We start from the raw sequence: 15,344 nt of genomic DNA, 5'->3' as shown, positions 1-15,344 counted from the left end.
TGGAGAGAGTCTGTCACTAGTTTGTTTTTTTTTTTTCTGTGGTCAATAGATCTGTAGGTAATAGCTTTAACTTGCAGGTAACTTGAAAATTTAAAGACAAAATAAATAAAGGTCTAAAATCAGGCTCAGTGTCTATATTTAGGCACGTTAATATCCAAGTGATTGATTTATAAAGCTATAAAACGAGTAATAGTTCCTAGAAAAGGCAGTGAGATTTGCTTACAGCTCAGTACTTTTGAAAGTTGGATCATGTATCCTGGTCCCTAAAGAAGGACCCAGGAACCCAGCTTCACCTGATAACATGGTAATAGCTATATAGCATCAAGATCTAAAAAGTAAAGAATTAGTAATCTAACAAGCCCCCTTATCTGTCATCCTTTAAATAGAATTACTTTTGCATTACTGTCATGATCTAATTGCTAAGTCATCCTTGCACATACCATAGCGTATGGTGACAATTTACAAGAAATTAGTGTAGAAATTGGAATACTGTATTCTTAACCCAGATTATTTTGTATAGCCTAAATTATCCTGGTGTAGTATGTGGCACAGTTTATGAAGTTAAAAGCATGGATACTCAGTTACCAAAGGCCAGCTCTGCCACCTTTTAAGAGGTGCTATCTGAACCTTTTGTAGTCTGATGTGTGAGGAAGTAGTTAAGGCCTGATCCAGAATGAATCGCTATTCTCTTATCCAGACCATAAACCGACATGTTTTCAAAGGTTCTTTTGAGAATCCCGTTTCACCCGCTTCTATTCAAGCACTGTCCTTCAGCTGTCACTTCCCCTTTTCTGTTGAAGGATAGGCACAACTCTTACTGGAACACAGTACTGGCAACCTCTCAGAGTCTTGACTGCACATTTTGGCTACAACCTGAAATTTCCATATGCTTCCCTGAATTTTGGGAGGTTGAATGTCTTTAAATACTTTTTTTTTAGTCTTTGTTTATTGGATGATTTCCAGTATTTTCTGTGGGCAGAAGTGCCATAAACACAGGTTTTTTCGCTTTTCTGTTTCCTGTTTTCTTCCCTACTCCCAGAAACATAGCATTGAAAGAAAGTGAAGCAATTTATCAAGCCAGGTTTGAAATCCCAGATCACCACCTTCTGAGCAGAGAGCTCTGACCACTAAGCTGAAGCCAGGCTCCTTCTTGCTTCTTCTACACCTCCTAGCAGCATTCCTTAGCAGTTCACCATCAACAGGAAGGAAAAGGAGAATATTTTCACACCCAATACCCAGCAGCTTTGTGCTTAGGATGCCAGAACTAGGGATTCATTCTGCAGACAGAGGACTCCTGACCTTTACCAGAAAATCTGGAATTTAATCCACTACCTCTCTTTAAGAGGCAGAGTGGACACAAAGGTACTTGCTTTGAGACCCTGATCTCAATGCCTGTCTAGACATAGCCCCTCCCTTATCACCTGGCTCTCCTTACTGTACGTTTAATTGTGTACAGGTGTGTGTATTCACTTTTTATAATGAGTATATCTTAATGTAGGCTTTTTGACTTACCTTCTGGAGGACATGGCAAACATCCGTCTCCACTAACTTTTCAGGATGTATCTGCCACGTTCCTTGACCTCCCAAGAAGCATCATTTTTTCTACCTAGAGAGGTTGCCACGCCACAATTTGAGAAAACCATGTTTGCCTGGGAAGTTTGGTGACTTGGTGGGAGCCGCTATGGAGCAGTTCCCCATACCTGCTGGGTTCTGTGCAGCAGGGGAGAGTGCTGTAGCAAATCTGGTGATTTCAGGAAGTTCAACAGCCTTGCTGTACATGCACTTTACATTAGCTTTATGTTTGTACAGTAAAGATATGTCCTAGAAACATTGAGGTTATCCTGTCCCTGCCCCTGGGCACCCAAACATCTATTTCTCTCCTGGAAATGCCAGACAGAAGTGTGGTGGCCTTGAAAGAAGAGATGCAGCTGCGTTTCTCATTCAGGACAATGTTTTGCCCCTTCACCGCCCCTCATTCTCCTTGCAATTTTTCTTACATAAAGAAGTTTCCTGACCATCTCCAATATACCTATTCAAAGTTGTGAGGTACTTTGTACAATATAAGTGGAATCCAGTAAGAATCAATAGGGTTTCAGTAAAACCACTGTTCAGAATTGCTTGTCTTCACTTTGGGTAACAGTAACTGCAAAACTTAGGAAGTGTTTCCACGATGCAATTGATTTGTTTTGTCCTATTTCACTTTCTCCAGTTCTATATAATACATACAGACCATTGGTTAACTTGTTAAAGACTTCTGTTATGTAAAGGACTCTATAAATCCCTAAAACTGGTATTGTAAAGCTGAAACCACTTTAAAGATTGCTTAGAGTTAAAAATAGTGATTACATTATAGAAGGTCCTGTGCTTATCCCAGGAATGGACTGCTCTAACATGCAGTATTGAGTTAGGTACAGTTTCTGGCCCAAAGAAATCACAGCCCAAGTAGACCAAGTAAGGGCACAGTAACAGAATATATAAGCAGTGTTCACAAATGTTATGATGACTTAAAGTGTGTTTACTCCTTAATTCTTTAGGAGGGATTTGAACAGGCAGGAATTAGTCAACTGGAAAGGCAGAACATCAACAGACTGGGGAAGGGGAGGCTTAAGATAACAGAGAAAGTTAAGTAGATTGACTGTGAGAAGCTACAGAGTTGAGGCCTCAGCAAGCACCCAAAAGGGGAGGTGGAGTAGAGTCATGGGAACATCTATCCAGATCAGGGAAGTAGCAGAAAATAGCAAAATAATCCACGGATGTCGTTAGCCTGCAATGGAAGTGCACTGCTGAACCAGCTGTGGCTGTATTGATAGGTCCTAGCAGCTGGCTGGACTGGAAATCCTTTCTCCCCTCACACTTGAATGGGTTAAAGATGCTCCACAGAAGTAAAAGGTTCACTCTTACACAGTTACGGATCTGGGGACTCATTGTCATTATTTCTTTCTCCCTTCCCAGTGCTGTGTAGGACCTTGGGTTTCTATGATGTAATGAAATACTCCCAATGTATTTCAAAGTAGCTTGCTGTCTAGTATATGATATGTTGGAAGAAATATGTGCTCAGTAGTTTTAGAAAATGAGGTATTTGTTCATTCTTTCTGAAGAACTGCAACTATAGATCTAGTAACAAAATTCCAGGATTATTAGGTAGTTACTTAAATGTACTAACAGTACTTTATTCTTTGAAATGTGCAGGTCATATCTTTGATCGCTCTGTTTGCTTTGCCAAGATCTCTGCAATGCAAATAGGGAAACTGTCAGGCAAGAATATTTATACAGTTTATTTTTCTTTCTCCTCTGAAGGTCAAATGGTCTTTCCTATATATAGCTACTATGGTGGTTGAGGATTAATTCTGAGGACTTTTGAGACTATACCTCTGAAACATGCCATGTTTTGAGAGGGATACCTTGTGCTGGTTCCCATCTCAGGGATATTCATGTTCTTTGGTGTGGTAGTCTTTATTAAGGAGGAAGGGTAAATTCTTCCTTTGTGTTTAAATCCTCAACAATTTCCATTCCTGAGATTCGGAGAACGCAAAGGGTGGGAAGGGAAAGGACAAACTAAATAGCCCCAGATGCACTGCCCACCTCCCATCTTTCTTCTTTTTGCAACTCAGTGCAAGCTACAGCATAGTTTGATATCCGCTAGTGCAACACCAGTTAACTTCATAAAGGTCCACTCCTTTTTGGAGAGCTCTGACAATATAGAAAAAGGAGACCAAGATGACTTCTTAGCCAAGAATCCTCCTGGAGAGATAAGGACTGAATTCTCTATGCCCTCTGGGTGTAAGATTCAGAGTCCTTCTCCAGTCCTGATACGGTTGGGCAGAACTCTTAAAAAAATCTATCAACTCTGTATGGTTTTGGTTTTTTTTTTCAACCCTCTGAGTCTCTCCAACCCTATCTGACCATTACATGTGTCCTGCACAGATTTGCTCTGTCTTTGCACTTAGGATTGAAATATATTTACTTTGGTAATAAAAGTCATGAAGCCAAGTCTGTAGAAAGGAACGTCTGTATTAAGGGAAGAGGTCAGTGGATTGTCAAGTTTCCTAGCTGAACAGTGTTGGCAATCCTCATTTTGTGTATTTGTCCTTTGAATATTTGGTAAGCTGAAAAGCATTACAACTCTGAAAGAATGAATCCTCCAGCCTGAAAAGTCTAATAATATGTTCAGAAAGGTATTGGTATCTGCTCTTAACAGCAGGCTGCCTTATTTAGAACCGTGGCAATCTATTGTAGAGATTTGCATAGCGTCATAGACTTCTCATATATTCCCCTTCTTTTTGCTGCTTAAGTAACGTGCCCATGTCTAGTGGCATGTCATCCTTTCACACTTCCTAGCTTTATCAATCTGTTAAACTTCCTAGATGATAGTCTTTACCAGAGTTCACAAGATTGACAATGGTTATATTATTTGAGCATATCACTGGTATGTAACAGTCTTTGTAATTTTCTGTTGCTTGCAGCATGGCAGAAATGTTTCCTACCATATGTAAAATCTAAAAAAAAAAAAAAAAAAAAATTAGTTCCTTATTTATAATATAGGCTACTGAATATGTTTGCATGATTTACTTACTTGCAGTTCTCAGGACTGAAAATAGTTTCATAAATAGTTTAATTCCTGTTTCATTTTCACGCACATGCGTTTGGAAGAGAAAAGAGTGCCAGAAATACTGTGTGAGCAGTAATTCTTGTCAGGTGAGAAGTGTGAATGGATTGAGGAAAACCTCTGAATGAGTCTGGTTTTGGTGAAACTGCTTGTTCAGTTAGAAGAGAATAAAAACAGTTTTGATAAAGATGAGATTTGCCTGCCCTTGAGTTTCCTTAACACTCACACCATATATTCCTGTATCACAGATTTTGGTGGTTTTTTTTTTTTTTTATTTCATCCAATCATGTTCCTTCTTTGAATTTTGATCTTACTTTCTTCATGCTGTAACAGTTATTTTCTCTGTTTTTCACAGACTGTTTTTGAGAGGAACTGTCAATCTGATGACTGTGCTGCTGATTTGAAACTTCAGGGTAAATTATTGCTGTCTAGGTGAGTAGGTGAACTTGGGTTTGTGTTTTTTCTTTCTTACACACTAGTATGCCATTCATTGTGTGGAAGATGGGATTGAAAAATCAAAATACAAACAGACATCTATATGATGGAAGGATGACGACAGTGATAACATCTTTAGTGCAGAAAGGTCTTGAGATGTACAAAGAATCTGAACTCGTGTGGTGGTGGGCTCTGTGCATATACAGAGCAAGACACCTTCACCTTCCCAATCACAACAGACAAAACTGGAAAAAAAAGATACCATACCAGAGAGAGGCAGAGAAATTTGCATGCCCAAATCAAGTACCAGTGTGAACCATGTAATTTTTCAAAGATGTTAAAATACTTTTTATGACACTGTAGGAGTAAAACTGCCTGCAGAAAAGCAGTTTTGCTTAGAAAAAATGTCACATGGAAGGTTAAAAAAATCCCTCACAACGTGGCAAATTATCTTCTTCAAATTACCTTCTTCTGTTTCAGAACTTGTAGTTTTGCTAACTCTCCTGAAATACTGCTCTCCTTTGTCAGATTCTTCTTGTTAGTAACTTGGGGAGGGATGTCTAATTTCACTTTCTTCTGGGATAATAAACCACATCAAACAGACCAGAGGTGAAGTTTATGTTCTGTCCCTTGTGACTGGTGATTCTAGAAAAATGCCTATTGTTTTGCCAGGATGCAGTTACTCGGTCTTGGCATAAATCAGGCTAAAGGTGAACTTTACACACCATTTCTGTTTCCTTTTTTTCAACATTTTTAGCACATTTTTAGAGATGGAAGTGCTGATGTGAGTTATTTAATTGTGTGCCAGAGGTTTTGCTGTTTGATGGAGATGCTTTCTGTGAAATGCTTTGCTTTCAAGTCAGGAAAGAGAGGGGAAGAGACTCCCCTGCTTTAAGGGAGAGAAAAAAAAAAGGAGTGGGGGGAGGTGAAAGAGGTAATATTCAGGAGATATGCACACATTTTATATAAGTCTATAGTATGCTGTAACCGTACTTGGAGACAAAACTGAACCAGAATCAAGTCTGAGAAGTTATGGACTTCTGCAGACACGACTGAAGTTCACAGGAATGTTTCAGGGGATTTGTTGAGAGAAGGGTTAGGTCTCAGGTTGCAGAGTCCGAGCTTTGACTGCGATTAGTCGGGAGTTTTGACCTTTTGCTCAATCTTCATGGTGAGCAAAATCCGTTGAGAGCTGAAGACATGTCTGTGCAGACTAGAGAAGCTAGTGAGGGGTTTTGTCCTGCAGTTGAGGAATAATCAATACAAAGCAAAGAACAAGTCTTAAGACTTGTCAGTCAGTGTCCAGTAATCACAGCAGAAGGAGCTGTATTCGCGATTGGAGCATTAGACTGTTTATTTTTGTGGCTGGTATTTATGTTATCTTGGCAATTTAAAAGCCACAACTGCCAAAAAAGCTTAGGATATTCAAATACAGTTTCTAAGTTTGTATAGAAAATTGTTGGAACAAATGCTCTCAAATCTTCTTTATCCAGTGACACAACTCCTGTTTGAAATAAACAAGATGTCGTCAAATCCATCAAGCCTGCACAGAATGGGTTTTCTTTAGCTAAAGGGCTGCGTAACCTTCAGTTAAGAAACATAACACAATGGGTATCTCTAAAGAAAACAGATGTATTTTTTTAATTATTGCATGTAAAACTACAAAAACATGATATAGATTCTGATTTTATAGAAGTGCCTGTCTTGAAGAATATGGTAATTTTTTCAGCCCTGTGTGTTCTGTGCTAAAGAATCCTATCAGCATTTTCATCCACATTATTCCTGTTTATGTTAAGCCTGTGTACAAGCTTTTTTTTTTTTTTTTTGTAGAAAGAGCAAAAAAGGTGACTCATTTATTACTATCTGCACTAAACAATTGACTTCATTGTTAGCAAGGTTATGGCAATGCGTTTGTCTAAATAATCATGTCTGACTAAATTTGGTGGTCTTATTACTGGAAAGAATGCAATTAATGACACACAGATACACTGGATTAAAATAAACAGGATGTTTATGGGAAGGCAGCGGTAAGTGCCTTCTTTCAGATCTGCTGCAACTCTTTGAAGATGGCCTGGGGCATGTGGATAGGGTGACTCGGTTAAGATCATCTACCTTAGCTTGCAAAAGACTTTTATTAAGATGTCTCACCAAAGGTACACAAAGAAAGCAAGTTGCCCAGGTCTGAGAGGAATGGTGCCTGAGAATTACTACCTAATGAAAAGGTAGTCAACAGAGAGAAGTAAATAGTTTTCCTGGTGGAAAAAACTCCACAAGTGCTTCTGCTGGGGCCAATGGTATCCTGCATATTTGTAGATGATCAGGGAAATAATCTACTAAAAATGAATAGCAAGGTGATAGTTTGATAATCATACTAAACTATTCAGATAAATTAAAAGAACAAACAAGGAAGTGTGTTTTCATGAAGCGTGTGTTTAATCTGTGGATTTTTGGGGATGTTGTAAATGCTAATAGCTTACATAGGAGAGAAATGGCAAATACGAATGCTGGAAGCTGCAGAAATGTATCAGCAAAACAACATTCTGCACTTGCCTTTTTCTTCTGTGGGCCTCTTGTTTCTAGACATGGTTGGATACAGGGCTCTCTGCTAGATGGACCGACTTGATCTGGCTGTTCTTACACACTTTTAATGGATTTGTAGCATGTTGGAACCAAAAACTGTGCATAGAGCTATATATTGTAAGGTATAGTTTTGTCCATTGCTATATATAATATGCTTTCAAATGTGTGCTGGTTAGAGCATATGTGTGCATAGGAAGTTAGCTCAGATTACATTATCATCAGGAGAATTGCTTGCTGAGGTCACTCATGAGCTCAGGAACTGCACAAGCTACTCCGATTTAGGGTTCACCTGGGATGCGTTTCAATCACTATTGTTAAAAGCTTGCACCCAGCTTTGAAGATGCCAAACCCACATACCAAATAAATGATTAATAGGAAAACCCTCCTGTGCTGGCAAGAGCTAACCAGGTCTGCTCTGATCTTGCTTTTCCTGGGATCCTCTTTCTCTTCTAAAACACTCAAGTGCCCTCAAACTGGGAGCACCACACTTCGATAAATTACACATAGACATCCCAGGATGTTAACGGTCAGTCTAGGTAACGGCCTAATAGATGGTCATTTATCCCAAGTGCTTAAATCGAGCAAATCTGCATGTGTCAGTTAGAAACTTCACTGCTGTTCTGACCAAATGTGAGTGGGTTTGCCTCGTTATTTCCTGTTATCAAGGTGCTGCTGCATGTGGAAATAGCACTGCTGGGCAAGCTGAAACCCTCCACTGTGAAGCTGGAGAAGAAGGTAGGGTAGGACTGCTTGAAAGTAGGCCATGGTAAAAAACCTTAAAGCCTTCTAACTCTACCTGGAAGCTTTTGCAAAGATTTGGGAGGGAGAGGGTGGGCTGTGGTGGTGATTCCCATATTGTGTTTTTTTGAATACTGTTACAGTGAAAGATGTCCTTGGAGACTTGGGCTGGAGACCAGTGTAACATGCTTTACTGGAATAAAGAAGAGGTAGAATGCAATTATTTTGGAAAGAAAAAGGTCTTTTCTCAGTTAACAGATGAATCTCCTTAAGGCTCATCCACCTTCATTAGCATTAGTTTGCATGTAAACCCATCCCAACTTCCTGAAGGGATTGTGGGACGAAGGAGCCAAACTCTTCCTACTTGTGGCAGATGGCAAGACGGGCAAGACTTGGGGACTGTGACTGGGCAGGTTCAGACCAGGGATTTGGAAAAATCTTCTTGCACAGGCAGTTCATGCTGCATGGAAATGAGGTGTGCAGAGAGGGTGTGCTCTGCCATCCTGGGTTTCAGGACTTGGCTAGATAAGGTCCCTGCTGACCTCATCTGTTGCTGGCAATAGTTCTGTCTCAAGGAGGAGGAGGATGGATTGCATGACCTCTAGAAATCTGTTCCAGCCAACTCTTCTGCAGTTTTCTGACTCGTCTCAAGGTAAATCCTCTCTGTAACCTGAGCAAAATTGCATCAACCAAAACCAGCTCTTCACCAACATGGAAACACCTACCTAGGATGGTTGTGGGTGTCTTCCAGGTGGAAACCTGCCTGTGGGACTCCTCTCCTCTCACTGATGCCACCTCTAACAGCAGGAACATGCAGCATCACGAGAGGTGACAGTAATATTGAAGGCTGAACCTGACAAAGCAAACTGTGGGGATTTAACTTTCTATGACAGACGTTACGAGACAGCATGTGAGAACAGCTACAGTGGTGTGTGCTGGTATTGGTGCAAATGATCTTTTTAGTGGTTGGCCTGGACTTACTTGTAGGAGTATGAGTGTTGTTAGCCTAAAACTACAGATGGCAACTTAAGAATAAGGAAAAAGGAGCCTTGGAGCGTGCTGGGGACTTAGTGAAGGCAGTGTTGGGAGAAACTGAAGGAGAATAGAGGTGTTTCATCTTTCCAGTCATGTCTGGTTTCAAATCCGTTTTTTCTTAAAGCATAAACGTGATGTGTTGGCAGCACAGAGCAGAGAGACTACTCATCACCTGCCCTTCAAGGAGACTCCAGTGTCAAATCTTGCAGCTGTTATAAGAGATAGCAAAATCTGGCCCTACCCATTCAGTAATGCCCTGTGTTGGGGTTGGGCAGGGTGGGAGTAGGGGGAACGTGTGTGGGATTTCTAAAGGAAGAGACTTAAATATATCTTAGTGTAAAGAAGGTATTTATGCATTACATATGGGTAACTTTAATGACACAACCTGAAACCATAAGAGAAATAGGAATAGAATATTTTGTAATAAACTTTATTTTTACAGCTATAGCTTTGGGACAGCAATAGGAAACCAGTTTTCCTTTCCAATAATACAGTACTGAAAAGCAAAATGCAGTTAAAGAGTGTTCTGTTAGCTATTATTTTCAAATATTGTTTAATATTAAAAATATATTTATTATAGATCATGCTTGACTTCAATGCCTCACTCTGGTTTCTCAGCACAGCAAATGTCTTTTCCATCAGGTTTCTGTAGCAAATAGCACATTTTTATTGAGCTTTTCTGTAGCTACTTGTTTAGAAGCTGAACTGCATCTGTTTCCTCAAGATGTGCTGGGGGAAACTCTGAAGTAGGTGTTCTGTAGAAGATTAGACCCTCCCTAGCCTTTAAAATCTGCTTAATCCATTCCTCTGGTACTTTATATGGGAGAAAAGTGCTCTGGTCTTTTAAGAAGAACCTGAAAGTGCTGAAAGAGCAGGGTTGACAGGAACACACATCTCGTCTGCCATACCAAGGCAGTTTCAGGTCCTGAGCTGATTCCTGTCCATCCGATTTGGCACTCTGCAAAGGCAAAAGTAGCTATCAATTACTGTTTAGGCTGTAATGGGAATGAAGTGAAAACCACGGAGAAGATATCTGAGTAACAGTGAGGGTGCTTGGAAAAAAAGAGCTTCTTCCAGCTATAATAAACAAACCAGCTAAAAAGCCCAGAGCAGAATGGGTGGTGGCTTCCCTGTGAGATGCAGTGAGGAAGGAAATCCTGTATGGCTGTGTAAATATGCTGACAGCCCGTGGGTCTCAATGAATAGAGCAGCTTTACCGAAAACAAACAGTACAAGAAGAAAGATGGTGTTGCAGCATGTCATGTAGCTGCTGCGTTCCAACACAAGCTGTGCACATGGTATGTAAATCAGGTTGTAAGCACAGGACTATGAGCCCCCTTGGATAGAAAATGCTGTAATAAATACTGATATAATAAATACTATAGCAGCAGAAAATGCTGTAATAAATATTGCTATTCCTGAAAAGGTTCCAGGTGGAAGTCTGTCCTCCATACATTTATGTGACATGAGGTTACTCTTCATCCATCATTAGAAACAGAATTACTCGCCCATTGGAGTGCTGCTGAGTGTATGTTTGGCTGTTTGGAATAAGCAGCTTGCTTTTATATGTTGGTTTAGAGCATCCTTAATAGCCATTATTTGTTAGACTCAAAGTTTATGTTCTTTCCCTACAGACTGGGGTTCGTATATATAGTGCTGCAAATGGTTTGTTTTGGAAATGAGAAATTGGAAGCAAAAGTCATAGAAAGCCAAAGGGGTGACAGGTGCATTTTGCAGATATTGTCAAGGTTTTTCAAATTGTGGGTTTTCTTGAGTTGGAGTCAATGCTTTCAAAAGTTCTCTTGTGAAATGGGATTTTTGAGAAATGCCCTTTTCCTGTTGAAAGGTCAAGTTTGTGACTTGGGCCGTTTCTGCTTCTGTTGATCTCTCTGAAATTAGCCAGAGAATGGACAAAACCTGAGTCTGTCAGAAATTTCATTGAGTTTGAAATGTTTCCATTTTAATGAAATGTCAGTTTATGAATAAAAAGTTTTTTCCAGTGTCTTCTGGTCAGCTCCACAGAAGGTGTTTTATTTTGTGGGTTTTTTGGGTTTGCTTTTTGTTTTGTTTTGGTTTGTTTTTTTTTCCCAATAAATTATTTCTGTGACTTGCTAAAGGATTAACGATTTTTCTGCTAACACTCCTTTTGTTTCTGTGATCTCTTTTTTCTTATGCATGGCTCTGTATTTGATAGGCAGGTAAATGATTTGATATGATATTTTGGGATGTAAACTCGAAGTACCTAACCCAGGCCTCACTGAAAAGACAAGGGAGAGTATGCACCACCACCATGTGGCCTTGCCCAGCCCTTGAGTTTACAACTCTGAAATTTATAAACATACTATTTGTGTTAGTGAAGAATAAATAATTTCACATAGGTGACTAGCTATGCAACTGCAAAACTGGTTGTTTTGCAAATGTTGTGTATAGATGCAAGGATGAATATGCTCATGGACCTATTCAAACTGGGGGAGGGATTCCCCCTGGTTCACTGGGCGCATCATCAGACATTAGGCACCTGGATTTGCAAATGAACCTCAGCAGTTTCATATTGACTCGTCAAATGATTGCAGAACCTGGGCTGAAGGAATCCAGAAATCGTCAATAAAAACGTGTTCTGACAGCTTTGTCCAATTTGCTTTTCACCAGCACCAGATGTAATGGCACAGAACATAGTTTAGTGAAGTAACAGTGCAGAAAGTCAGTGTCTTCTGAAGGAAGGAGCAATAACAAAATTTTTGATCAGAAAGTTCAAAACTTTTAGAGTGTATCTCATGAATACAGTAGGGTTTTATAAAGAAAATGAATAAAGGTTTTCACTGATCATAGGCTTTTGCAAAGCAATGGAGAAAAGCTGCAAGCCTGTGGTTTAATGTGGGAAGCAAAGCTGTTTCATAAATTTGACCAGGTTCACGCCTCAGCACTTATCTTTCTTTGATCACACAACAGGGACTTGTTTCCAGAGAGGCCTCACGTTTCATGGCATACCCGTTGTGGTTTTATGCCCCTGAAGTGCATCTTAACAAAACAGTCGTAATGAGGAAAACCAATATCCTTTCATTTGGAGCTTAATTACATGCTCTGATAATATCTGGTTTTCCCTTCCTCTTCATTCATAGCAGATGAAGAATTTGTTTTCACTTATTTTATCTTTCATTGAACAAACACTTCTTTCAAAAATATTTTCAACGTTCTGTTTACCCTAGACAGACTACCCTGAATAGCCGAGCTGCTCAGATGGAGCTAATTTTTCTGCTTTACAAAAAACAACAACAACAACAAAAAATAGCAAATGCTATTGTTCAACATTTCTGGTGCTGGGAAAGTGGTCTTGAGTTTTCAGTCAAGACCTTGTGTGTATAAAGCTGAGTGTGCCAACATGGCTATTCCCAGCTCCCAGGATACAAATACAGAGACGTGACTGATCCCACTGCAATCACGTGCTGCCCACTGGTTACTTGGCCATACCCTGGGGCTGTCCTAGCTCGCAACCTTTTAAACTACCAAAATAGTTATTTCCAGTGAGAAAAGAATGGCAAAACATTGGGAAAATAAATGTGACTAGACTGCTTTCTGCTTTCTCAAAAAGTCATACCAAGTTTCACACTGTGATTTAAGTGATTTCATAAGTTATAGTGTAGTTTAATGTTATTTCAGAGTAATTTGCTGCATTGTACAGACTGCAGTGAAACAAAATGCTTATACCATTTCTTGTATATTAGTACACTTGTAACTCTGTTTGAAATGTAGTCTTTTTGGTGAATCCAGGAAGCAGAATTCTGATTTCTAATTTATATTTACTTTTATTTATCTATTACCTACAGACAGTTGTTACTGTATTGAGTGCTGTGTATGTGAGGCACATGGAAAACTTTGTTGTAGCTCATCCAGGATCGGATTTGCAGTTTCCTGAAAGGGCTGCCCAGCAGAGCCAACAATTAATCAGGATGTAGTACAAGTTGCAGCGGGAGCATCATCTCAGGAACAAGTGAATGTTTTCCCTTGTTGAGAGTGAATGGGGATGAAGGAATGGTTTCTTAGTTTCCATCTGGTTAGTTGCGCTCAGAGCTTCATAAATCTCTCCCAAAATAAATAAATAAGTCCAGTTTGATAGAAGTGGGCAGTCCTGCTCCTTTTGAACGTATGGTGATTGAACCCATATGGATGGTAATAGAGCCATCAAGTGATGAGTGGTAACAAACCTCAGTAGTCCACATCTCATACAGGAATACAGATTCCCAATCTCTGTTTTCTAATAACAGGCCACTGATGATCAGTCAGGGATACTGTACAAGCCAGTCTTGTCGCTTCTTAAATACTGGTTTTGTTTCGTAAGAGTCACTTGACTGTATCTACTAGAGTAGGAATTTGCTGTTTGTTTTTTAAATTAGAGCCTAAAGATATGTTCTTTTATATAATTCGAATTCATTGCTGAGGTAATGTATAGCCTGGCCCTCCTTGTGGGCAACTCAACATCAGTGTTTTATGGACCTAAGATAGTTCAAGTCACCATATTATTCCTTGCTCTGGCAACCGAAGTATAAAGCTAACAAAACAAAAGCTTAACCTCAGGCAGTGCTGTCATACATCAGCTGCCTCCAGAGGTGGAAGTTCTTGATACTGTACAGACCACAATGAGAAGCAGATGCACCATTGTTTTCTGTGTGCAGACTACATCTTGGCTGATGCATATATGCATGTGTATGTATCTATACATACATATACACATACTCTTTTGTGATGCAGCTACATGAACTTTCGGTAGTATGTCCTGCAATTACAAAATCTGATAAGGCTGAGGTTCTTCACAGATTACCAGGTAAATAGTCTTGCTGGTTTTGCATGAGCTATAGAGGAAATGTGCTGGTATGGGTATATGTCGCTTATCATGTTTGACATTTAGACATAAGTTTCTTCTGACATGTAACACCTGCAACTGCAAAAAATTTCCTGAAGTAACAAATCTGTACTGTTTCTAACATTTAATCTCTATTAACTGCCTTTTATTGACCTCTGAAAGCAATTGCTGGGTAGGGCACTGGTCTTTTTCTCCCTCATCGTTGCTCTGCTGAGTATGCTTTTTAAATTACATATCGCACCCCAGCATCCCAGGAATGAGGCAAGCTATCTAATACGAGATCTATTTCTGAAGGTGTAATTTCTATGGTGAATACATGGTTTGCATGATGACTTTGTTAATGATCTAATTCCTAGAAACAGTGTGTTAGAAAGCACTACTGTTTCATCCTCAAATTTCAGGGCTAGATCTATGGTCAACAATCACGTATTTTAACAGAGCTCTTCAAGGATTTTAACAAACAGTGAAAATAGAAGGTTTTTTTTTCTTTCTTTCATGTCAGGCCTGGTACTATTTATCTTTTGCATTTCTTTCTGCCACTAGCAACTAGTTTTTGTTTGTGTTCCAACCTTAGCATGCTGTCTTACACACACATGCAGGGATAACTTTGTTCCAGGGGCACAGTACCATTGATTTCATGGATGCTGCTTGTGGTTATAGAAGATGTTGGTTTGTATATGTGTCTGCAAGGGTGAAAGATTAGATTAGAGATTCTGTAGATGTTGTGCCTCATCTTGCTTTCATGTGACAGTTTCATAAACCAGGGTAGCTCCATTCAAATCAAAAGCTGCTCCCTGGAGTAAACACTGTGAAAACCGAGGCAGCTCTTTCCCCATTGATTCTTCAGTTCTGTTTATAAAGGGTTGTGAACATCTGGGTGCAATTGAAATTACTGATAATAATAAAAGGCACCAGATTTCTGCAGGGTGATAAGATAAGGGGTATTTTTATGAGGATGTTGTACCCTGCTCTGTCCTTTTTACTTGAAAGTAGTTTGAAGACATAAGTGGCTGGGAGTTGTATCTGTTGTGTAGTTACGGGGGATTTATGTGGAGACGCTAGATTTGGGGAAAAGAGGGCAATTTCCAGAGA

At 39.6% G+C, this 15,344-nt stretch overlaps 1 protein-coding gene across 1 annotated transcript in view; it reads left to right on the top strand.

The window, feature by feature from the left end:
* The window catches only part of ITGA9 (integrin subunit alpha 9), a 227,065-nt gene that overhangs the window by 121,637 nt on the left and 90,084 nt on the right, over positions 1-15,344 (top strand). Inside the window, exon 17 of the mRNA XM_042806477.1 lies at positions 4,962-5,038. Within this exon, the coding sequence (XP_042662411.1) occupies positions 4,962-5,038 (77 nt within the window). The remainder of the gene's footprint in view (positions 1-4,961; positions 5,039-15,344) is intronic.

This window comes from Tyto alba, unplaced genomic scaffold, assembly GCF_018691265.1.
Source record: "Tyto alba isolate M040663 unplaced genomic scaffold, T.alba_DEE_v4.0 Super-Scaffold_46, whole genome shotgun sequence".
NCBI classification, from domain to species: Eukaryota; Metazoa; Chordata; class Aves; order Strigiformes; family Tytonidae; genus Tyto; species Tyto alba.
Note: the sequence above shows the minus strand (reverse complement) of the source record. Positions and strands in the feature narration are given on the sequence as shown.